This window comes from Siphateles boraxobius, unplaced genomic scaffold, assembly GCF_051911475.1.
Source record: "Siphateles boraxobius isolate OS27281-9 unplaced genomic scaffold, OSU_SipBor_1 7, whole genome shotgun sequence".
Lineage (NCBI taxonomy): Eukaryota > Metazoa > Chordata > Actinopteri > Cypriniformes > Leuciscidae > Siphateles > Siphateles boraxobius.
Window position 1 is genome coordinate 37,395,198 of NW_027509197.1, and position 15,298 is coordinate 37,410,495.

Genomic DNA, 15,298 nt, shown 5'->3' on the forward strand with positions numbered 1-15,298 from the left:
CCTTGTGGTGTGTGACCAAACGAAACGCAAGAGGTGTGCGGACAATATCACATTTTAAGTCATGTATATCACCCTAACTGTATGTAGGGTAGGCTATATAGGGTTAACACACATAGCACACATGAACAGAAACTGCACTTCAACGGGTCTGACAGCAGACACTTGGACATGAAAGCGCATGAAAGTATCCACTATTAATAACAATGTAAACGCGGTGGATAGGGCTGATAAGAGCTTGCGTTTATTGTCGATGAGACTCGCACACCAGCGCAGAACGCGGAGAGAAACCAGCGCACATTTCACTGACTACTACGCAAGCATATTGATCAATGAGTTTGAAACGCGACTCAATACACGGTTTACATTCGCGTTTCATAATTTCGTTTGCATAACAGGTGACAATTCAAATGCTTAAAACACAACCCATATTTCATAGATGCTGCTCTTAGATACTAATCACACAAGTCATCAATTTGGAATTATTCTTAAATCAAACAAAAGGGCTCATGTAAACGCAGCTATAGTGAGCCACGCATCTCACCTAGTGATCGACCGATATTGATTTTTTATAACCGATACCGATACAGATTATTTGCATGTGTATGTGCCCGATAACCGATATGCAGAACCGATATTTATTTACTGTTATACTTCTGTTTTTGGCACAATTATTACAACACAAATGAACTGAACTGAACAAACCATTTTATTTATAAGAATCACTCCCTCCTTGCATACAAAAAAAACCTTGATATTTATACACAAATAAATAGAGGGGTCTGAGTCCAAAAAATAAAGTGCACTTTGTTTAAAAATAAAAGCTTTGATGAGGTAAAAAATAAAGCACAAAAACTATTCTAACATATTTGGATATGTTTATTTGTTTTCATAAATGGTAAACTAATCAAATTACAATAAAAACATTTATATAATTACATTATATAATTTATATCTAAATTACACATATCATTTATAAGCATCAGCAGCAACAATGTTAACAATAGGCAAAATAAATGTTAAAAGTCTAATGTTTTCATATGGAAAAAATAATTGACAGGGGAGTCATATCACCTTTGCAGAAATGTAATTCATTTTAAACAGTTTTAGAAGGTTTATGTGCCGTTTAATAGGTTTAAACTAAGAGCGAGGAATAATTCACTGGGTAATATTAATTCACTGCATAATATTAGCTGGAATAGCCTATAACATCAGGAAAGTAACAAACAAAACAGCATATACATCATTGCATTTTCCAACTAGTATGTTATTAATTATTATTAATATTTTTGTCGGTCTAGATCATGAAATGCTTTATGACAAAGTGCTGTTTATCTATGCATTTACACATAACTATAACATTAGGCTATACGTTACTCAACCGCGATCGCGCGTGCAGATAATAAATAATTAATTTCCACAAAGCGGTATATTTAGATGTGTATTAGCGAAATAATTGCTATGTAGTAAATGATAATATAATCTAGGGTGTTTAAACAAGATAATCTTGTCAAAAGTTTAATTCAGTGGCCGTGCTTGAGCATTCCTGATCATCAACCCAGTGAGTGCTCAGCAATATGAACGAACTTTTTTTTCGAGACTAATGGTGAGCAAATACAACAGATAGAGAATTGAATTCAGCGCTTTTATTTTCAACATGCACTCATTCATGTCTGTTTTATTTAATTAGTGTAAAGTTACGTCTTTATTGGGGAAGGACGTGACGGATTACGCTACGTGGCTCAATGAGTTCGTCTCAATTTTTTAGAACCAAGCTGCATAAATAAACTATATCAGGAATTTATGTCTCAAATCTCATTTCTGCATGTCTGTTATGTTAAATAAAGTTGAATAATTAAAGCAAAGCAAGTAGAACATATACTTTACCTGTGCACAGAGTTGTTATTGACTGATCTCCTCAGACGCGGGCTGCAATGGCGGAATTCTCAAAACGGCCACAAGATGGCGCCGTTTATCGGAAAATCCGATATTACAAAACCGATTCCCGATTATGGGAAAATGCTTAAATATCGGGAAAAATATCGGTAAACCGATACATCGGTCGATCACTAATCTCACCCCATGCAGTGGAGGACAGAAGCATCATCATGCCCATTCAAACAGCACCTGTCGTGCCCATGGTCGTGGTGAAATTTCCCCCTATAAATTGATTTTATATCTACCCAAACCTTATTAAATAGGTAGAAAGTAAAAGTCGTTATGAGATTAATGTTAAAAATAAATGAATATCGAAATATGAAACAATGGAATCAATTAAATTGTATGTTTAAATATGAAACTAAAACAGCCAGTAGGTGGCGGTAAGTCACTGTCTTAAACGAGTGAGTCATATCATTAATCTCATAACGACTTAAGCAATTGTAATTGCAGTGTAAAAGCATTCTCCTCTGTATTAAGATTTTGACTTTTAATGACTTAATGACTTTTGTTAATTTTATTTTACTGATAACAGCATAGTGCCTTATTATAATTATAACTGAGTAGTTTATCGATTAATATTAAGAACTTGACATATATGATGATGTATAGCCTACCTATTTAATAAGGTTTGGGTAGATATAAAATCAATTTATAGACTACGTGCACAAGGGTAGTAACGAACTTCCGCTATTCTCTTTGTGCAACCTTTTTTACAGTCTATGACCGCAACACGCACTGCAAAAAGAGTATGTGTGAAACGGGGTTAGATGATAGATCCACCTACAGTTCTTATAAGCTTTGATGTGTTTAAGAACTTTTTTTCGTACAACAGCAGCACTTATCTGGTTTATTTATTAGCAGATGCGGATGAACAGTCGTAAACCGGAAACTGATATGCCGACTTCTGACAATAGCGGAAGTTCATTACTACGCTTGTGCACATAGTCTATAGGGGGAAATATCACCACGACCATGGCCACGACAGGTGCTGTTTGAATGGGCATGATAATGCTTCTGTCCTCCACTGCATGGGGTGAGATGCATGGCTCACTATAGCTGCGTTTACTTGAGCCCTTTTGTTTGATTTAAGAATAATTCCAAATTGATGACTTGTGATTAATCAGTATCTTAGAGCAGCATCTATGAAATATGGGTTGTCAAGTCAAGTCATCCTCATTTATATAGCGCTTTTAACAATGTAGATTGTTTCAAAGCAGCTTTACAGAGATAAACATATAATTTAAGGTAACAGAGATTGGTTTGGTTTTATAGTGGTTCTTGAAAAATGTTTTTTCCAGCTAAAGTTAGTTTTGATTGATTCACTTCCGTCTAAATGATCATTTGTTATTAAATTAGGGGCCGCTAACACGACACTGTTCTCTCTAAACAGACTTTAAACGTGAACCTGTGATAGACGCTGATGGCGTTCACACGCGCATTAAGAATTGATTCTATAGTTATGTGCGTTTGAATATATGTGCGCAGGTTTTTAATTCCTTACAAACCATGCCTAAACAAACTACTTGTCTTGTCTATAAATTTTGATGCAGAATTTTATTTTATCTTATCACTTTGGGTAGGTACGCGAACCGAAAAATTCCACAACGGTTTATCTGTAGAGTGGTATAGGGATCCTCCATAAGGAGAGGCTAGTTGGCACTTCAGCACTGCATTGTCATCAGGTCCAGGCGAAAGTCCTTCGTCAGATCTGGAAACGGCCTGGATCCGGCAGGCTGCGGGAAAACCTCGGGATAAACAAAGACACTAAAATTAGCGTAGATGCCATTCTTCTTATGATGTAACGAGTACATCAGGATATGAGGGAAGTGTTCCCAGTTCCGGCTGACCTAATCTAAGCAGCCTAATATTGAATTATAGAAGTCTATAGAGTGTTATGTGAATGCTAGGTCAAAGAGATGTGTTTTTAGTCTAGCTTTGAACTGACAGACTGTGTCTGCTTCCCGGACAATGTTAGGAAGATTGTTCCAAAGTTTTGGTGCTAAATAGGAAAAGGATCTACCGCCAGCAGTCGATTTAGATATTCTAGGTTTTATCAACTGGCCAGAACTTTGAGATCGCAATAGACGTGAAGGACTATAATGCGTTAAGAGCTCGCTCAAGTACTGGGGAGCTAAACCATTTAGTGCTTTGTAAGTAATCAGCAATATTTAAAAATTTATACGATGTTTAATAGGGAGCCAATGCAGTGTTGACAGAACCGGGCTAATATGGTCGTACTTCCTGGTTCTGGTAAGAACTCTAGCGGCTGCGTTTTGAACTAGCTGTAGTTTGTTTATTAAGCGTGCAGGGCAACCACCCAGTAGAGCATTACAATAATCTAGCCTTGATGTCATGAACGCATTAACTAGTTGTTCCGCATTTGTCAATGAGAGCATATGACGTAATTTAGATATATTTTTAAGATGGAAAAACGCGGTATTACAGACACTAGACACGTGACTTTCAAATGAAAGATTGGTATCAAAGAGCACACCCAGGTTCCTAACTGACGACGAAGACTTAACAGAGCAGCCTTCAAGTGTTAGACGGTATTCTAGGTTATTACGTGTGGAAGTTTTTTGTCCAATAATTAGAATCTCTGTTTTTTCAGAATTTAGTAGTAGGAAATTACTAGTCATCCCATTTTTGATATCAACTATGCATTCCGATAATTTTGTGAATTGGTGAGTTTCGTTAGGTTTTGAGGAAATATAGAGCTGAGTATCATCAGCATAACAGTGAAAGCTAATTCCATGTTTCCTGATGATATCTCCTAAAGGTAGCATGTACTGAGTGAACAGCAGCGGTCCGATAACTGAGCCTTGTGGTACGCCAAACTGAACTTGTGATCGATAAGACATCTCTTCATTTACTGCTACAAACTGATAGCGGTCAGATAAATATGATTTAAACCATGCTAATGCAATTCCACTAATGCCAACATAGTTTTGTAGTCTATTTAAGAGAATGTTGTGGTCAATGGTGTCAAATGCAGCACTAAGATCAAGTAACACTAACTGTGCGTTCACACCGGACGCGAATAGCGCGTCAAATTCGCGTCTACCGCGTCTAGTTTGACGCTTGACCACTTTGTGTTAATTCGCGTGTCAAGAGTGAAACTGACGCGCGTAAAAACAAACGTTTGAAGCGAAATTTACTCGCGTCGCGCGCGTCAGAATCGAAACCCGTTGGCGGCCATCTTTTTTATGTTGATCGAGCATTCATCGGAGAGTCAACCCTCTGTATTTGCTCTGGAGAGCAGAACGGCGGCGTAGGGGTAATCGTCGCCGTATTTGTGTCCATCAGACCCTGCGAAGGCGAACCCAGTGTGGCGAGTTTCACCATTGGCTCGCTCCAGGAGCTGCGCCTGGATGACGGCGGCTTTCAGCGGTACTTCCGCCTGTCCCGCGGCAAGCTTGAGACCTGTTGTCCCGCATCGGAGCGAGGATCACCCTCGCCCTCATCCACCTAATATGTCATTTATTTTTGTTTTGATGATAAATGGAGCCAGCCTCCAAAAGTGATTAATCTGTCCTGTGATTTTTCTCTCTCTCTCGAACAACACTGACCAGACACGAACTTATGCAGTATGTTGGTTGTCTTTACATTATAATAATATTTCATATATCTAGATATGGAATAAATAGCATTCAATACAAAATAAATATGTCTCATATATTGAAATCAAGTTTTATGTGATAAAATATTTGCTTTGTTGTGCATTAGAACCAGTCATATTACAAAATAATTTATTGAAGCCTCCAGATACTTCACCATGTGACAGCAGCATGCAGCTAGGCTCCTGATTGGTTAACGCGGCGCGAATTGACGCAGAAGTTCAGATTTTTCAACTCGGGCGGCAGACGCGAATTCGCGGCAGACGCGTGAATGCACAAATAGCACTAACAAAATCATTCGCGCGTAACACGTTTAACGCGCCAGGCGCTTAATTCGCGCCATTCGCGCGAACTTGCGACTACCGCGCCGCGCTCTACGCCTAATTCGCGCTGCAGGAAATTTTTGCGCGCGTAACGCGTCTTTGCATTGACTTAACATTGAAATCACTCGCGCCTGATGCGCTATTCGCGTCCGGTGTGAACGCACCATAATAGAGAGATACAACCACGATCGGATGATAAGAACAAATCATTTGTGACTCTAATGAGAGCTGTCTCAGTGCTATGGTGCGGTCTAAATCCTGACTGGAAATCCTCGCAGATACCATTTCTTTCAAGAAAGGAACACAGTTGTGAGGATACTGCCTTTTCTAGTATCTTTGACAGAAAAGGTAGATTTGAGATCGGCCTGTAATTGACTAATTCTGTAGGATCAAGTTGCGTTTTTTTAACAAGCGGTTTAATCATAGCCAGCTTAAAGGTTTTTGGTACGTATCCTAGAGACAAAGACGAATTAATGATGTTAAGAAGAGGATCTATGACTTCTGGAAGCATCTCTTTCAGTAGTTTAGTCGGTATAGGGTCTAACATACATGTTGTCGATTTAGATGAATTAACGAGTTGTGTTTTAAGCATTTGAATTGTCACCTGTTATGCATACGAAATTATGAAACGCGAATGTAAACCGTGTATTGAGTCGCGTTTCAAACTCATTGATCAATATGCTTGCGTAGTAGTCAGTGAAATGTGCGCTGGTTTCTCTCCGCGTTCTGCGCTGGTGTGCGAGTCTCATTGACAATAAACGCAAGCTTTTATCAGCCCTATCCACCGCGTTTACATTGTTATTAATAGTGGATACTTTCATGCGCTTCCATGTCCAAGTGTCTGCTGTCAGACCCGTTGAAGTGCAGTTTCTGTTCATGTGTGCTATGTGTGTTAACCCTATATAGCCTACCCTACATACAGTTAGGGTGATATACATGACTTAAAATGTGATATTGTACGCACACCTCTTGGGTTTCGTTTGGTCACACACCACAAGGTGTCACTGTGCCCTCAAAGCTTCAGCACTGCCACTCTGAGCTCGATTGCTGATGTCTGAGGTAAAACACGCCCCCCTCATTAGCATACGGACAAAGAAATGTAGAAATAAATAAATGTAGAAATAAATAAATGTGAAAATAAATAAATGTATAAATAAATAAATATGAAAATAAATAAATGTAGACATAAAAACATTTATACATAAATGAATGTGGAAATAAATAAAAGTGTAAATAAATAAATGAATAAATGTATAAATAAAGAATAAATAAATGTGTGAAAACACATTTTGTTGTGATCAACACTGAAAAAAGGTAACCTAAAAAATTATAATACCTAAGTTAACTGGTTTTATTTAAGTCAAAAATATCACTGAATCAATCTAAATATATGAATTTTCCGAACATTTGTAATTATCCATTACAAAACATTTACATGTATTCATTTAGCAGACGCTTTTATCCTAAGCGACCTACAATTGAGATTAAATTCTATTGGTTAAATCAGGTAGAAATAACTAACAATTACAGGTTGTCTTTTTTATTTACAGTGAAGTAAGAATTTAAATTTTTAGAAAATAATTTTCAGGAAAATATGCCCTTATTGCGGTGTAAAACCCAATGCATCTAAGTCTGATCATGTTATATTTCAAATCTGAGAATATTATCTCTAAAACTCTGTGTTTTATATTATATATAGAAATATATTTTTGAAGACCATGGCATGTGACTATTTAGAGAAGACTCTTAACTGCTAAATGATGCTTACTCACACAAATGAAAAGATGGATAGTTCATGCAAAAAAAAAAAATGCTGTCATCGTTTACTCATTTCTTTTATTCTGTGTAACACAAAAGATGTTTTTTAAATGTATCTGAAACAGGACATTTTTAAGTGCACTGTCAGGACAATAGACTGTTTACCTGGGACACACCTTGTGAAACCGGGACTGTCCTAAGTAAACCCTGCCACATACGCATATAGCACTGCCACAAATATTTAGACTTTTTCACTGTATGACTTCTGCAGATTTCAATGCTAGAGATTGATTTTCACAAATGTTTCTGTCTTGTGTGTCTGTGTGTGTGTGTGTGTGTGTGTGTGTGTGTGTGTGTGTGTGTGTGTGTGTGTGTGTGTGTGTGTGTGTGTGTGTGTGTGTGTATGTGTGTGTTTTAAAAAATCTTACTGACCCGAAACTTAAAAGTATTAATAAATATCTACAGTGTGTGTATATACACTATCGTCTAACTTTTGTTTTAAAGAATTTTAATACTTTTATTCAGCAATAATGCATTCAATTGATCAAAAGTGACAGTAAAGACATTTATAAAGTTACAAAATATTTCTATTTTGAATAGATATACTGTTCTTTTGAACTTTCTATTCCTCAAAGAATCCTGATAAAAATGTATAACGGTTTTCACAAAAATATGAAGCAGCAGAACTGTTTTAAACTTTGGTAATAATAAGAAATGTTTCTTGAACAGCAAAGGATCATGTGACAGTGAAGACTGGAGTAATGATGCTGAAAATTCAGCTTTGATCACAGGAATAAATTACATTTTAATCTCTATATATGAATTTGTGGATATTTACTTTTGAATGTTTCAGTGAATGGGAATATAAAAACAGTCTCTCTCTCTCTCTCTCTCTCTCTCTCTCTCTCTCTCTCTCTCTTATGTTCATTCTATCAAAAGAAAAAAGAGGAAATTAATTTGCATAATGCAAAGTCTATTTTAGCACTAAAACTGGGATGCATTAAAAATTACTGCAAAACAATGATGTTCATATTTAATTTGGCATGCAAAAAATACAATACAATAAAAACTACAATTAAGAATTGAAACTTTATCATTTTAATGATTAAGAATTATTTGTTTCCAAATTATATTAATGAAAATGTCTTAATGGTCCTACAAACAAGCTTCATTTTATTTAAGCAAACAATATTTATTTCAATGTAGGCGGCGAAATATGACCCGTGCATGTTCTCAACGTGTTCTGTGAGATTTACCCATCAACAGAACTCTCTAAACGGATTATAAATAAGCACATGATCACGCAGCTTCAGACTGCCTCTCCTCGCTTTACACCGGCCCTCCAGGGACCGTTCAGGTACAGCCGATGAAGTCATCTCTGCCCGGGACTTCAGTCATCATATGACCTCAACCGCTGCCTCACACACAGCTGCTGTCTGCTGCGCTGAGAATGCAGGACGTCTGGTTTATGAAATGTCGTTCGCGTCTCACATGCATGATAAGTGCTATTTTGATGCTGCTAGCTTTCCCTGAGGCGGCAAATTCTAGTTTTGCAGATATACTTTTTGATTTCACCCAGGGGTATTATCATTAACTAAAGCTAAAACCATAAAACCCTTCTTCATTACTTGAAATAAAATAAAATAAAATAAAATAAAATATAAAAAGCTAATTGCCAAGACAAAGTGCCTGGTTAGCTTTAGCAGTTAGCCCCTGTTGGTAGAAACCATAACTACATCATTATGAGGCCAAAAAACAACCGCCATTTTCCACCTTTTTCCTGGATTCTTACTTCCGTTTGTATGCTGTCCTGTTCCGGTCTCCATAGGAACCCATTGGTAAAACAGGGTAAACAGAAACTTTTTGAACATTACTAAAAATTAAAATGAGTGCATGTAAGCTGTGCTGTTGTTGGCTGCCACAACAACTGTAATAAATTTCCTGGAAAGTGTGTTTCGTGCACTATAGAAAATCTGAAAATAATGTCCTTATACGGCGCCATACGCCTTGCATTTTATGCCAAAGACGAGAGAAAACAAGCAGCACTTAAGTTAAAATACCCCCCATATAAGGTATATGTGTGATCTTATTATTTTAAAGATAAAACATCCTGACCTTCACCTGATAGGGAGCTGAATGTTGGAAATGAACGTCCGTCTGTTTTCAATGCAACTTCGGGCAACTTCATGTCATCTACGCACTCATTGAATGGATGAGGTATTGAAAAAAAGACTAAATTCATTTTGACACTGTGAAGTGATGGCACTATGGAGCCATGTGCTTTTTTTTAAAAACCATTTTCAAAGGTTTAACGTTACATTGTCAGCTCTGAAAATGCACTAATTTGACTAGAAACACCGGAGACTGGAAATGTAAAGGATAATTCCACTATGAGGTCAAGATATTCCAAGTTCAGGAAAAAGGCGGATATTAAGGATTTTTCAGCCTTGATAGAGTGAAATCGATTTTTTGGTGTTTGTTACTTATGCAAGGATTTACATGACATTTTCAGCTGTGATAATTGGCTCAAAAATGTGCCTCAACCATCCTTTTCAACTATCTGAATAGAGTGCTGCAGGGTGACGTATTTTTGTAGGCTAAAACCTGGGAAGGAGTTAGCATTTTAGCACTTCCAGGTTCCATTGTCTTGAAGTCTATGGTTTTTTTAAAAATGCTTAATGGTTAAATGCTTGAAATAAGGTGTGTGGTAAAAACAAGCTCAAGATATTTTCATGTTTTTATGAATATATGACACATACAATACCTCTTTGTGAATTTTTTTTAAAGGTTTTACTTTACTTTTATGGATGCTAGCACTTGGCTAAACGATACTACAGAGGTTGTCATTGACATTAAACATCACCATGCCAAACTAGTACACTAGTTGTGTTTATAATCATGCTCTTGCAATGTATCTGAGTTTCAGGGAATTTTTTTATTTTTTATTATTATTTTTTTTTATTGTTTGCCCACAGTAGAAAATTAAGATTTACAGTATCACAACATAAAGTTCTATACGTATTACAGGGTGTACAAAACATAAAAGACAGGAATAAATTAGAGCATCATTTAGATAGGAAGTCAAAGAAAATTAGCAGAAATTAGAAGCGGTCTGGTATGCCTGTTAAGGGAGTTCCTTTATATATTCCCAAAGGGGAGACCATATGAGCCAGAATCTGTCAAATTTTTTATGTTTATCGTAGGTGAGCTTTTCAAGTGGTAACCATGTAGCAATTTGTGTTGTCCACATTTTAAAGGATGGAGGCTGTGATGCAGACCAAAGTAACAAAATGCATTTTTTACCTAAGTATACCAGGACAACAAATAGTTGTATTGCATCTTTTTTAAACAGACTGTTCACATTGAGATTAAATAAATACAAAGCTGTGGTCATATCGAAGTGTTGTACAAGAATATCTTCCATTAGACCATGTACTTTCTTCCAGTATGACAAATTTTTGTTACAGTACCAAAAACAATGCTTGAATGTGCATTTATCTTTATTACACTTGAAGCACAAGCCTGTAGCGTTGGTAAACATCCTCTTAATACGCATCGGTCTAAGATATATTCTATTGAAGAATTTGAAATTGAGCTCATGGATCCCAAAGGAGGTACATTTAGGGTACACGTTATCACATACAACAGTCAAGTCATTCTCTTCAATGGTTTGACCAATGTCCTTCTCCCAGACTTCCTTCAGTCCCAGCAAGGCAGAGGTGCAATTGCTAGACAATATATCATATGTCCTTGATATCGATCCCTTTAGACAGAGGGACATGTTTTTTAAATAAAAACTGAAAGAGTTGTCGAAGCTTAATGGTGACGTTGAAGTCATGTGACTGTGGTCTAGTTCATTTGTAGTCTACGTTTAACTTTTTACTTCTGGGAATTGTTTTTAGGCTTCAAAATTCATAAAAGTTGCATTTATGTTTGAAGGTTATCATGATGAACAAAACTTTTTTGGTCAAAAAGCTTATAATCCAAAAGCCAATGCAAATCCTATTGGGTTTTTGTTGTGGGAATCAGGGTAATAGTGGTAAAAATGCCATTGTTTTTATTCATGTCTCTTATCACTGGTTTCTCATTCTCTCCTCAGGAAAGGTAGAGAGGTGGATGATACTCAAATGGGACCCGTCCCAAATCCCTTCCCAGAGTTGCTGCCATCCACTGTCTCTCTAGTGTCTGAGTGCCTGTTACCCTGGACCAAAACCAGTGCGACTCAGGTGAGGCATACATGATTTACTCAAGCCACTACTGTTCAGAAGAGCTACCTCGCTGTCTACGGCCTACATAGGGAGCATTATGGGATTGGCTTCTCTTTGGGGAATAAATAGAATTTGGCCAAAAGAAGTTTTCTTAGTAGGCCATATAACAGAGCCATAGTGTATAATTTCAGGAAGCATATATTTTTTACTGTATGCATTTGTATTGATTTGAAAAATGGTTAAGCGATTGATTGGTTGACTGATTGATTGATTATTTGGTTAAAAAGTCCAGGGGCCGGTTGCACCAGCTGTGCGTAAGTTACAACTTAGCCTAGTTTTGACGTAAATGGGAACTAAGTTACAACTTACGAACTACTAAATAATTTTACGTTGCGCCATTAAACTTAGTTTAAACGTAACTCTACGTTCCAACTAAATATTTACGGCAGCCTCCGATCAGGAGTAACGGTTGGAATAAAATATCAGACAGACTAAACTGCATCAATAAGCTCTTCTTTGACCTGACAGACTTCAGTTCTTTAGACATATATGATAATGCTGACATTTACACTCGCTTACATTTTAAGAGAGAGAACATTATGTGAAAAGAGAACTTTGTTAGCGGCTCTTTCACAGCGCCGCTGTATGCATCGGTCCATGTTGTGCATGTCAAATATCAGTCATAATCCATAAACGTACTAATATCTTATGTTTTTTGTATCAATATTTATTTATTGATGCTTATTTCATTTCAAATACAGTTTCTGAATGTTATTTACATATAAAAACACTTATGTTATGATCAAGTATCGTATTTAATGGAAACTTATTTTTACCGTTTGTAACATGAGGTAAAAGTTGTTAGAATGAAGGATAAACTGAAATTCACGGCAATTCAACACAACTTCTGCTCACGTATTTGAAGGCTGCTACTGGTTCATCGAGGCTAAACGTCATAATATGCGACTACGCATTACTTTACGGAGAGCTTACGACCTACTAGCTACGTTCTGCCTTACGAGCAAATGGTTCAATGGAATATAGTACAGAGTTAGTTACAAACTAGCTAGTAGTTACTAAGCCTCTAGTGTGGACTTTACGTTCCAATTTAAGAAAGAACTTACGAACGGCTGGTGCAACCCTACCCTGGAGCCAAAACAAACTTTTAATCACCTTCTAATTTCATGTTTGTTCCACTGTCTTAGTTGAATTCCCAGTCAGTAAGTACAGTATAGTGAGACTGAAATGCTGCATACAAACACATGCAGATGAGACTGATAAACAGGCAGAATGTGAAAACCTCCCCAGAGCGCTAATGACGTAAGCAAGGAACAGAGCGATGTTAAACCAGTTTAGCAGGAATGGAAATGAACTGGGACGGGGTAATGCAATCGCTGTGTCAGCGTTCTGAATCTATCCATTTTTGGATTTAGTTTCTAATCCAGTACTACAACAAGGGAAAAGCATGGCATATGTCAATATAAATATTTTTAACAGAACTTATAACTAGAAGAGGAATGTACATCAAAACAGACCTTGATTTGTTAGCTTGACAAAGTTCTACCTCAAAGCTTAAAATAGTTTTAAAAGCTTGGAAGTTTAAAGGTTATTGATTTTATACAGATAGACAGACAGACAGACAGAACGTATCCAGATCGGATGAGGACCTGCGCCTGGACACGACGACAACGCAGTCCTGAAGTGTCACTATAGTCTCTCCCCTGTGAAGGCCTCCTTCTCCTTCCCTTTACTTCTGTACAGATAAAACGTACAGATAAAACGAAGCGATAAATAATTCTGTATTATACATTTTTAAGGCCAGACAAGTAATTTGTTTAGGTCAATTTGGAAAGAAAGACTACACGCCTGCGCACATAATATGCGCATACCTATAGACTAAACACGTAATACACATGTGCACGCTGTCAGCGTTATCCTCTTCTTAAAATTTGCACCCTGTTGACTTACATGGGGCAAGTTTTAAACCTGCTTTTAGCCTCTTAACATCCTTGATGTGTGCAAGTGCACAGCCATGTGAGTGATTTTGTTCAGAGTGAACACGGTGAATCTGACTGCAGTAGATTTGAAAGATATGAATAAAAGTGATGTTAATTCAGCCAGCTCACATACCTGTATTTACTTCCTGTTTTCGGTTGAAGTCCACAGTTGTCGATTGTCGAGTGCGCGCGCGCGCGATCATTGGTAACTAAGCAATGGTAATTTACCAATGATCACGCGCGCGCACTCGACAGGCGACTACTGTGGACTTCGACCGAAAACAGGGAAAACACTCCTTTAAGGGTTTTCTGTCAGAACGGTGTCGTGTTAGCGGCCCCTAAGTTAATAACTAATGATCGTTGCGACGTAAGTGAATCGATCAAAACTAACTTTAGCTGGACAATAACTTTATTCTAGAGCTGCTGTAAAGCCTAAACAATCTCTATTACTTTAATTTCCTATTATCACTGTAAAGCTGCTTTGAAACAGTCCATATTGTTAAAAGCGCTATATAAATGAAGGTGACTTGACTTGACAGACAGACAGACAATGGATGGATGGATAAATAAATACGTTTTCTGAACATTTTTGTAAAACCACGTTATTTTTCATTTTCTGCACCTGTGTTGATCACCCACACCTGTTTACCATCAGCTCTGTTTGTTTGCGACCCTACACTAATTTGCTCTGAACTTGGTAGATTGCGTTGGTCATAATGGAAATTAGCTGCTGCATCTGTGTTCTTTAAGAGCTGGGACACACTAGACGATTTTCAAATATTAACCGATTGTTAAAACTATGGGAGACCGCAGACGTAAGGGCAGTTTCAGACATTTTTTAGCATTATAATCCTCCGAATTCACACACTAGAAGATTCATCCGAACAGCGAGACCACACACACCTGTCGATCGTTGTAACTTATTAACAGTGAGACGAGATTTCACAGAGAATCACGGGTTTAAACATGACTTGAGAAGAAAAACAAATGGAGGACGATCGACATCGTCAGTTGGTTCTCCTGGTGTGAGATTTGTTTCACGGGAAGAAAAACAAAGGATAAAAAAAGAATATGGGTGATCTTCTTTCTGAATACTCTACTTTCGTGGCATGTTTGTGGCTGCCAAGGTTTAGCTAGAAGCACGCAACATCTTGGGTGCGTTTCCTGAAAGCATCGTTAGCCAACTATGGTCGCAAGTTCCGTCGTTATCAGCATAGTTGAACGAGTCTTTGTTTCCCAAAACCATCGTTCCAACACACATTGGCAAACAGCATCGCAAAGTTGTGTGGTTGAAACGACAGCTCTCGACCTGTGGTTAGAAGCAGAGTTTCTAGATTGCACGACATTTGGACTTAATAAATTCGTATCTTGAGCAAAATAAGCAAGCTGACATTCAGTACAACCCGTGTATTCTATTTAGAATACATACAAATGTCATTTACATCTTTGAGTTTGTC

At 37.3% G+C, this 15,298-nt stretch overlaps 1 protein-coding gene across 4 annotated transcripts in view; it reads left to right on the top strand.

The window, feature by feature from the left end:
* grb14 (growth factor receptor-bound protein 14) overlaps window positions 1-15,298 on the top strand; it is an 83,830-nt gene that overhangs the window by 18,568 nt on the left and 49,964 nt on the right. For all 4 annotated transcript variants that reach the window (XM_077215840.1, XM_077215839.1, XM_077215841.1 and 1 more), the window contains one exon: window positions 11,736-11,862. In XM_077215840.1, the coding sequence (XP_077071955.1) occupies window positions 11,736-11,862 (127 nt within the window). The remainder of the gene's footprint in view (window positions 1-11,735; window positions 11,863-15,298) is intronic.